Below are 9,400 nucleotides of genomic sequence, written 5' to 3'. Positions count from 1 at the left end.
ATTGTGCCCGTTTTTAATGAGATTTTGTGATTCGAGTTTCATACACCAAATCGCATCATCAGCTAGTCAGTAGTCACCTAGTCCGAAACAAGAATTACGTCCACCGCCGAAAAATCCCTTGATAATAACCTTAAAACCACCAGACCAGCCCCATTAAAAAACCAAAACACATCTCGCTCTTCTTGTTCTTCCTAAATCCTCTTATTCTCTTCTTCTCTCCCTCCAACAACACAAGAGAGAAAGATAAAGATGGCATCACCTTCACCAACTCCGGTCACTCCTCCACCACCAGATCCCCAACCCGTCAATCCCACCTCTCTTCCTACCGCCGCCGACCAACCCCCTCCTTCCTCCACTCCCCCTCCCCCTCCTCCTCAACTACAATCCCCCCTAAACCCTAACCCTAATTCCACACCACCACCACAAACCCAACCACCACCGCAACAACAACCGCAGCCAATTCCAATAAACCCTTTCGCCGCCGCCCCATCTTTCCGTCCCGCCCCTCAATTCACTCCTCTCCCTCCTCCCGGCGTCAATCCCGGTCAACCCCCTCAACAACTACCCGGATACCCCGGGCAGCCCCCGCCCCAACAGTCTGGATACCCGGGGCAACCACCACCGCAACAACAAGGATACCCGGGGCAGCCTCCACAACAACAAGGATACCCCGGGCAGCCCCCGCAACAACAACAACAAGGCTACCCGGGGCAGCCCCCGCAACAGCAACAACAACAGCAACAAGGATATCCTGGGCAGCCGCCGCAGCAACAACAATTACAACAACCTGGATATCCCGGGCAGCCACAGCAGTTAGTTTACCCGGGGCAGCAACAGGTGATGCGACCGCCACCGCCTTATATGCCGATGCCTAATGGTTATATGCCTCCCGGTACTATGCCTCCTAACGGTGGGTTCTCTCTTTCACTCTCTTTTATCATTTTTTTTCTTTTTAATTATATTTTGGTATTGTATATTTATATTCTATTGTTTGATGATTGTTTATGCTTGATTGTTAGTTTGGTAGTGGATGTTTGCTGTTTTCATGTGATGCCGGATCTGTTAGTATATAATGCTGATTTTCGATACCTAAAAGCATTGGGATTTAGGCCGTTTGGAGGCGTAATTGTGGTGCGAATGATAATTGAAGTCATTTTACTAGGAATTCATGCCTTATTCCCTTTCCCTCTGTTTGCAGTCCATCTGCCTGTCTTTATTATGGATTTGTATTCGCTTCTTGTCGGTTTCTTGGAAGGTTTTGGATTAGATAAAGTTAGTTGTAGGGTTTCAATTTTCAACACAGTAATGGTGCCAAGGTCGTGTTTTGACTCGATATATGGTGTGGTTATGCTCTGTTAAGATTCAATTCCTTCATTTGTCGTCGAATGACCTTTCTTCGAATGAGTAGGGTTTGGATGAGTTGAAGTCATATGTTGACTTTATTTTCACTTCTACAACAACATCAAAGCCTTAATCCCAAAATGATTTGCGGTTGGCCGACATGAATCATCCTTTAGAACTGTTTATGGATGAACGCACACCTCAAAATGTGAAAAAAAATAGAAAAGGAAAAATGAAAAACAAAAGGGTTTATTTTCACTTCTACATAGGTTTTTTATATTGGGATAGATAACAAATGCTTTTCGAACATATATTATTTGGACATGTGACTTGCCATTCATTTGACACGTCGACCTAGTGTAGGTCCATATTAGGAAATTCAAATCTTTCTTTATGAGAATGCTTTATGATCGAGTCTAGTGATTTGCTTTGTTACTCGGACACGACGACACTTCACTTTGGTTGCCTGTCGTATCGCGTGTCCAACACTTGGATAGAGATAGGCAGATAGTTATGGAGGCTCGTATTATACAATAAGCTTATTGTATGGTGTTTGACGATTAAAGTCTTATGTTTGAGATGTCTGCTTATACTAACAAACCAAAATCCTAATATAATTAAGTTTGTGTTTTAAAAACATTTCCCTGCATCCTCATTTCTATAGGGAATCCCGTGCATAAAAAATGGGGAGTTAAGTTGTAGGGAAATCTATATGCTCTGTTAATGAGGGTTTCAAACTGGGTGGTTCCATTATAAAAGCTTCCGCTTTTGTGGGATCCAAAGTGAGGTTGGCTTCTATTTTTGGTAACCATGTTTACTGTTGTGATTAGTTATTGGATGGTGTTTTTCGCACACTATTCTTGCATCAGTTTCAGTTGATAGAATATTAATTTATATCACCGGTGACCGGGCGTGAGCTACCATAAAATGTAGGACATATGACCGAATACGATGAGTGTCTTGTAATGTATGTCTCCAAATACTCAGAGATGAGGTAACTTTCGAAAAACATAAAACATAAAGCTAACATTTAAGTTTAGTTAAGATTCTGTAGCTCATGTCTGGGAAGAGTTTGGTTGATGGAAGATGGGAGAAAAATACTGAAAAAGTTGATATTGACTAGATAACGGGGTAACACTTAATGGGGTGTTTTCTCCTACAGTGTCTTGATTGAATTCGGTGAAAATGGTGTGAAGGCATCCTATTGCAATTGTTTAGAGACTACTCCAACTCCTGTTTGGTATGCGCACATATCCAGAGCTTACTTGTCAGTTTACATTTGTAAGTTTAGAGACTATATCAACAAAATCTTATTTTAAGACTACGTTTCAGATTGCTAAATCCAGCAGTATTCCACTGCTCCATTATTGTGATTTATAATGGCTGTGCTGTCATGTCGATTCAGTAGGGAATGTGTGATAGTTTAAGCATTTCTTTCCTTGTTGGGTCCTTGAGTTGGTTGCAGCAGATCATAAGGCCAACCGAGTTCTTTGGCGCCCTTGTATGGCGAGGTATCATTATCCCTTCATTTGCCACCTTGCTTTTACATCCCAGTTTGTTCCTCAGTCTGTGCTTTTTGTTATTTTCTGCAATTCATATTCGGTAAATACAGTTTACATTCACAACAATGGATTTTCTATGCTATCAATATTTCTCGGTGTATTGGGGTGGTGAAATTTTCTTTATACTTGTTAGAAATTTTTTTAGTGAATGCATGGAATCTTGTTAAGGCTATTGCTTCTGCAGCTGGATATTCAAGGTGAGCATACTTGATTACTTGTTGATAATAGACCTTGTATTATGTTGCTTATTCTTCATCAGGTATACTCAGCTGGTCTTAGTTGCCCTGATTTGCTGACATTATGCTTGTCATGTTTGGTAACAACGCTTCTAAAGTTTTTTTTTTTGCCATGTTCCCTTGTTAAAAATGATATGAGCTACAACTATTTGTCCTTTTAATTATTTATGAACCATTTCTGATATGTTTGCATAGATGTTGCTTTGTGATAATGCAGGAGCCGTTCGCTATCCTTTTCCACCTATTGCTCGGCCTGCGTTTCTTCCACGCCCAGGACCAGGAGGTGTACCAGGCTTGGTTTCCCCGTTCCCTCGACCACCTTTAATAATCAGGCCTCCTGCCATCATCAGGCCAATTATCCCAATCATTATCCCAGTGGAGAAACCTCAAACAACTGTTTATGTTGGGAAGATAGCTCCGTCTGTAGAGAATGACTTTATTCGTTCCCTCTTGGAAGTAAGTTCGAAGCATGAGTGTATTTGTTCGTATTTTTGTGGAGTCTTATAGCCCCTTCATTCCTATTATTCTCCTCGTTGATTTGTGGTGGTCAAACGATGTTGTCTTACAAGTCTTAAAACTTTTTAATCATATGAACATAGTTGTTTTATTAAATCAAACTTGTCAAATTTTAAATATATTTGAAGAAATTAGTAGCCGAAGTTTACAATGGTTGACCACCAAAGTTTAATGGGGACAAAAGATTTGGGTGGGAGATAGTATTCCTTTTCCTCTCTTCCTCTTCTTTTCAAGTTAAAAGTCTTGAACGTCTCTGCTGATACGTTGTTTTTTTTCCTGCTCAGCTATGTGGACCAATAAAAAGCTGGAAACGTGCACAAGATCCGTCTGATGGTACACCTAAAAAATTCGGTTTTTGCGAATTTGAATCTGCTGAGGGGGTTCTTCGTGCTTTACGCTTGCTTAGTAAACGCAGTGTTGATGGGGAAGAACTAGTGGTATGTTTTCCTCTGGTACATAACATAATTAAATGAATTTCTGCCTTGTATAGGTCATAGCCGTCGTACACAAAAGTTCAAGTATAATTTCTGTTATTGGCAATTTTATTTGTGCTCATTTTTGTTTTACTAATCTTACATGCCGAACTAAAATAGGCTCACCAGTAGCCCGAGGACCATAGAACTGTATCTAGCTTATTCAGATTTCAATATACGTTATTTTGGTAGATTTTCTTGCTTGACTAGGTGCCTTGTAGATGTTTATCGCTACTTGTATGGGTTGTTTCAGTATATAATGAATCTGAAGGTTGTCCTTGGTAATTGAAGTATTATAGAAGCCTAAAAAGGTTGCGTGAATGCGTGGGCTGTCTATTTGTCATGTGCATGCAATTTTCTTATAACACACAAAATTCTACAACTACACTGATTTTGAAATTTATGGTTTTTCTGAGTCCGTCATTCTTTTGGATTTGTGATTTGTGATACAATTAAATCAATATGCCTTGACACTGGGCGCTTTTATCGCTAAAGTCGTAGATGCTTTTTGAATACGTTCGCTTTGAGCGGGAGACTCTATAGGCGCTGATCTAATGATAATGAATGTTCTATCATTGGGGAGTTACATTTTACTGAGTTGTTCACAATGTTGCATACTATTCAAGCAGCAGCAGCGAAAATTGCAACACTCTCCTGAACTCTTTAACCAACATGTTTCATAGTAAGTATATAATGGGACAAAAAATGCAGCCGTAGTTGCGGTCAATGCCGGTCATGGTCACGGTACTAGGTAGTCCCATATGTTATGTATCCGGCTGGGATGTAATATAAACACCGTCCAAATGTGTAGGCTCTTTTATTTTTGGATGTTAGTCTATGTCCTCACTTTTTGCACAATAAATAAATATATACACCATTTGTGAATGTGCATTGGTAGTGACCTTATTAAGAGTTGCTCTTATTTTTATCAGTCAGTCGACTTTTTGTGCGTTTTACAGACTCTTTGTACATTGGTAGTGAGTGTGACCATTTTACGGCCATTAGGTGCTAGGTACCCATTTAGTGCTGTTAGATCTTTACGGTCTTTGTTGCTGTGGTTGCTGATTTTCCATGTGAATTCTCGTTTGTGTAGTTGAATGTTAATCAAGCAACAAGAGATTATTTGGAGCGTTATGTCACGAAAAAGAAAGAGGAATTGAAGAAGCAAAATGAGATTGCTGCAGAAGAAGCCAAGAAAGAGGGGGAAAGTGCATCAGAAGTTCAAAAGGATGAAGGTGAAGATAAAAAAGAATCCGAGAAACCTGCTGAAGAAGAGCCAACTAAAGAAGCCGAAGAAACTGAAAACAAAGAAAAAGATATGGCCACCTTAGGCCTGGTCACTGATGAGGACCGTAATACTGACCAAGAGGCTTCAGAGAAGCTCACAAACATGATAGAAGAACGCATTAAAAATAAGCCTCTACCTCCACCGCCTCCAAGAGTGCCCGAAGCTACAGGTAACTCCAACATGGAAGTGCCTTCAAAATCAGGGGACAAAGATTCAGATATCGACACTGTCAAAAATGGTTAGTTCTGAAATAGATTTTACTAATATAATATATTGTGTTAGTTTTCTCTCGTATGTCTATGTTTAGCATCTCTCAACTATTCTCACCTATTCAACATAACTGTAGATGTAAAGAATGAGGATGAAACGACAAGTGAGGCCAAATCTGCAAGAGCTGGAACAGTTTCACCTGATAGGAGAAGGAATGAGAATCGAGGCAGAGATAGAGAAAGAGACCGTGATAGGCGAGATAAGGAGAGAGAGCTTGATAGATTAGAAAGAGAGCGTGAACGAGACCGACAAAGAAGAGAAAGAGACAGAGAGATCGAAGTTCAAAAGGCTGAGCGGTTTTACAAGGAACGAGTTAAGGAATGGGAGACTAGAGAAAAAGATAGAGAATACAAACGTAAATACGAGAGGGAGAAAGAGAAAGAACGAGAACGTGAACGTAGGCGGTTGATTGAGGATCAAGAGGATGAAAGTGATGATGATTCCAGAAAGAGGAGACGTAAATCCGAAATAGAGGAGAAAAGGAGGCGGCGACGAAGGGAAAAAGAAGAAGATTTGGCAGACAAACTTAAAGAAGAAGAAGAAATTGCTGAGGCCAAGAAAAGAGCTGAGGAGGAGCAGGCCGAGCAGCAGATGGAAGAAGAGAAACGAGCATTGGAGCCACCTTCTGTTCCTGTGGCCAATGGAGATGAGGCGACACCTATGTTGGTAGAAGCTGTTCCAGATGAAACTAAAGATGATATGGAAGAGGATCAGCCTCAGCTTGTTGATCCTGCTATTGCTAGTAATGCTGGTAAGTTTATCTTTATTTGTTTGTTAAGGTCTAGTTTGGAATTTGGATGGAGGATGGGGGGAGTTGGACGGGCTTGTTTTCTGTTAAAGAAGTAGCAAAGGGGTTTTTTCCCTGTAGGCGAAGCTAAAATCTTTCTTATACAACAAAGGTTTTAATGAAAATGGTTAACCTCCCCTTTCCTTGCCTTCTCCTCCTCCTCTTTTCCCCTCAGTGTGTATCCAAACAAAGGGTTAGGCCAGGTTTCGATAAAAAGGAAGGGGTGGGAAATGTACGAGCCGATTCCCTTGTTTTTATAGTAAAACTGGGTTGGAGTTTTGGAGGGCACAATAGGGAAGGAAATGAATGGATTCATTTTTCATATATGTCAAGTCAAAATTCTTTTCAAGTTGTATCCAGACAAATGTTAAATTCCTTCACTTGGTGGTGTTTATGTTCTCTCTTTCTTGTGACAGGTGATGTCGTTCTAGAAAATGGTACAACTGAAGAGCCAATGACGACATCTGATTCAGCCGTTGATATGAAGGGAGGTAGTAATGCCCCGACTAAAAAGCTAGGATTTGGTATAGTGCAGTCTGGGAAGCGAACAACTGTACCATCTGTTTTCCACGAAGAAGAGGACGAGGATGCACAGAAGGACAAGAAAATGAGGCCTTTGGTCCCAATTGATTACTCAACTGAGGCTGATACACAAGCTGCGAACACAAATGATGAGGGGCAAGCACCAGCTTCCGAATCTGGCAAGCGTGCCAATCCTAAAGAAACCAAGTCTGATGTAGAAAAGGAAAGAAGTCGGCGTTCTCATGATAGGTCAGGCCATCGTGAGCGAGATCGGGACCGTGACCGTGACCGTGATGCTGATGATGCTCCTCGAGCTCCTAGGATTTTGGATGCAAAACAATTGATCGATATGATCCCCAAAACAAAAGATGACTTATTCTCTTATGACATCAACTGGACCGTGTATGACGAGGTAAGTTTACTTCTTTTAAAGTGAGCATGATTTTTGTTCCACTAGAAAATAGGTGCCCGAATTTGTTCTTAGAAGCATAATCCAGATAAAAATAATGAGTTTTGATTGATACACTTTCAGAATCGGCTGCATGAGAGAATGAGACCCTGGATTTCCAAGAAAATTACGGAGTTCTTGGGGGAGGAAGAAACCACATTGGTGGAGTTCATAGTTGATAAATTACGAGAACATGTTAAAGCCGAGAAAATGCTGGATTTGCTTCAGCAAATATTAGACGAGGAAGCGGAAATGTTTGTGCTGAAGATGTGGAGAATGCTCATTTTTGAAGTCAAACGGGTCGAAACAGGTTTGGTCGCAAGACCCGGAGCCTAATAAGCGCGCTCCTGTACTGCTATGATTCTTGCGGGTAATGTAAACTCCCTGCCAAAAGCCGAACAAAGTTTAGGGAATCTGATGTCCAAGTTATGGAGTTTAACTTGTTTAGTTTTTCAAGTAAGTCTTACTTTTGCATTTTTCAATTTTTTTAATTAGTAAATTGAAATCAAATTTTATGAATCGTATAATTCGTATTGTATTTTTTTTGTTTCATTTGGCTTCAATCAAAATATCTTCATTTCAATAACCTTAGAATCATTAATGGTTGCATTTATTATTCTTCCCATTTCTTCATTTATTTTCACAATTTTCAAAATTTTGTTCGCATGTTTTGATAAGTGAAGAAAACGGCGCCATGATGGAGGAGGAATGCTACCGGCCTCCTCTTTTGGATCTTCTTTTCTACCGTCTCCTCTAATATACCATTAAACAAACATATATTTCAGTCTCTTATTAGTTGACATTATCCCAATAAAACTAAATATTATTTTAATCAGTTGTGAGAGTAGAAACTCGGAGAAGGATGGAAAGAGAAGATTGGTAGCATTCCTCTGGACGGATTGTTTCATACACTGGTTGTACTACAACTATCTGTTCCAGGGAAATGGTCGCGGATGTTTGCAACTAGTTTGCTTACAGCAATTTGAATATTTGGCGAAGCATAGTGTGTGTGTGTGCATTGTTTTATTTTGGTATATTTAGCAAAGCATGAAGCAATATGAGTACGTTGTTTTGTTTTTGACGTTTCCTGCATCTCTGTCTGTTATGTGAGGTGATTCAAATGTGGTATGTCATATGATCTAACATGTGGCCAGCAAATAATTCGGTCTTGCGTCGCGGACTGTGTTGAAAAAATGAGGTACATGATATGCAATTAAGATCCTCTCCATTTCCTCTCACAAACCCATTTAATAATATTTTCCCCTCTACACCTTATTAAACCTTTATTTTCTTGCATAAATCATGAACCGTTCGATATTAACAAGATGAAATCCGGTCCGTTGATAGGAAATGGCCTCTCCATTTCTTTTTAAGAAATGGAGAGGATCTTGACTCCATGATATGATACGATTATCATGGATTACACTTGATAAAACAAATTTACTATTTTAAATTTTATTTCACGAGGTAATTTAATTTTATTAAATTGATTGATGATTGATGATTGATGATTGAGATTGATGGATGATGAATGATTTTGCCTTTCTTTGTTTTGTCATTATTAATATGAAATATAAATTGTTCATGCAATTATTGATGGAATTTTCATATATTGGACACTCTTCTGAATTCATGGCCAGTAAAACTCACTCTAGTTTCTACCTAATGTACAAACTACTGTTGTCAAAAAAAAAAAAAAAAAATGTACAAACTACAAAGTTACCTTCCTAACCCTCGAGGTAAGTGGAAGTTCTCACATGAATTGGAATTCACATGAATCACACTGGCTATTGTTCGTTCCGCAAATTTGCATAATAAAACTCAATTTTGTCCATCAGGTCTATTTCACCCATATTTTCAGTAAAGATCTACCATCCCATCTTTTTGTCTTAATCCAATCCAATCCAATCCAAGATCAGTTGTTGGTCCAGTCTCATCCAAGACACCATCATAAGGC

General features: G+C 39.6%; 1 protein-coding gene across 2 annotated transcripts; it reads left to right on the top strand.

Moving 5' to 3' along the window:
* The first annotated feature begins 41 nt into the window (after window positions 1–41).
* LOC141598613 (RNA-binding motif protein 25) lies at window positions 42–8,026 on the top strand. 2 transcript variants are annotated; one of them, XM_074418315.1, is made up of 8 exons: window positions 2,527–2,581; window positions 2,674–2,852; window positions 3,357–3,595; window positions 3,940–4,092; window positions 5,222–5,654; window positions 5,763–6,437; window positions 6,890–7,407; window positions 7,528–8,026. In XM_074418315.1, the coding sequence occupies exons 2-8, from the start codon at window positions 2,753–2,755 to the stop codon at window positions 7,777–7,779; spliced, it is 2,370 nt and encodes a 789-aa protein (XP_074274416.1). In that variant the 5' UTR covers window positions 2,527–2,581; window positions 2,674–2,752; the 3' UTR covers window positions 7,780–8,026. The 2 variants fall into 2 exon arrangements, with proteins under 2 accessions (XP_074274415.1, XP_074274416.1); XM_074418314.1 differs by lacking the exons at window positions 2,527–2,581; window positions 2,674–2,852 and adding an exon at window positions 42–910.
* Window positions 8,027–9,400: the final 1,374 nt, after the last annotated feature.

This window comes from Silene latifolia, chromosome 9 (assembly GCF_048544455.1).
Source record: "Silene latifolia isolate original U9 population chromosome 9, ASM4854445v1, whole genome shotgun sequence".
Lineage (NCBI taxonomy): Eukaryota > Viridiplantae > Streptophyta > Magnoliopsida > Caryophyllales > Caryophyllaceae > Silene > Silene latifolia.
Note: the sequence above shows the minus strand (reverse complement) of the source record. Positions and strands in the feature narration are given on the sequence as shown.

Coding starts and splice junctions, on each gene's coding strand:
- LOC141598613 (XM_074418314.1), top strand. CDS start 250: ATGGCATCACCTTCACCAACTCCGGTCACTCCTCCACCACCAGATCCC. Junction 911..3,356: donor CGGTACTATGCCTCCTAACG/GTGGGTTCTCTC, acceptor GTGATAATGCAG/GAGCCGTTCGCTATCCTTTT. Junction 3,596..3,939: donor TTATTCGTTCCCTCTTGGAA/GTAAGTTCGAAG, acceptor TTTCCTGCTCAG/CTATGTGGACCAATAAAAAG.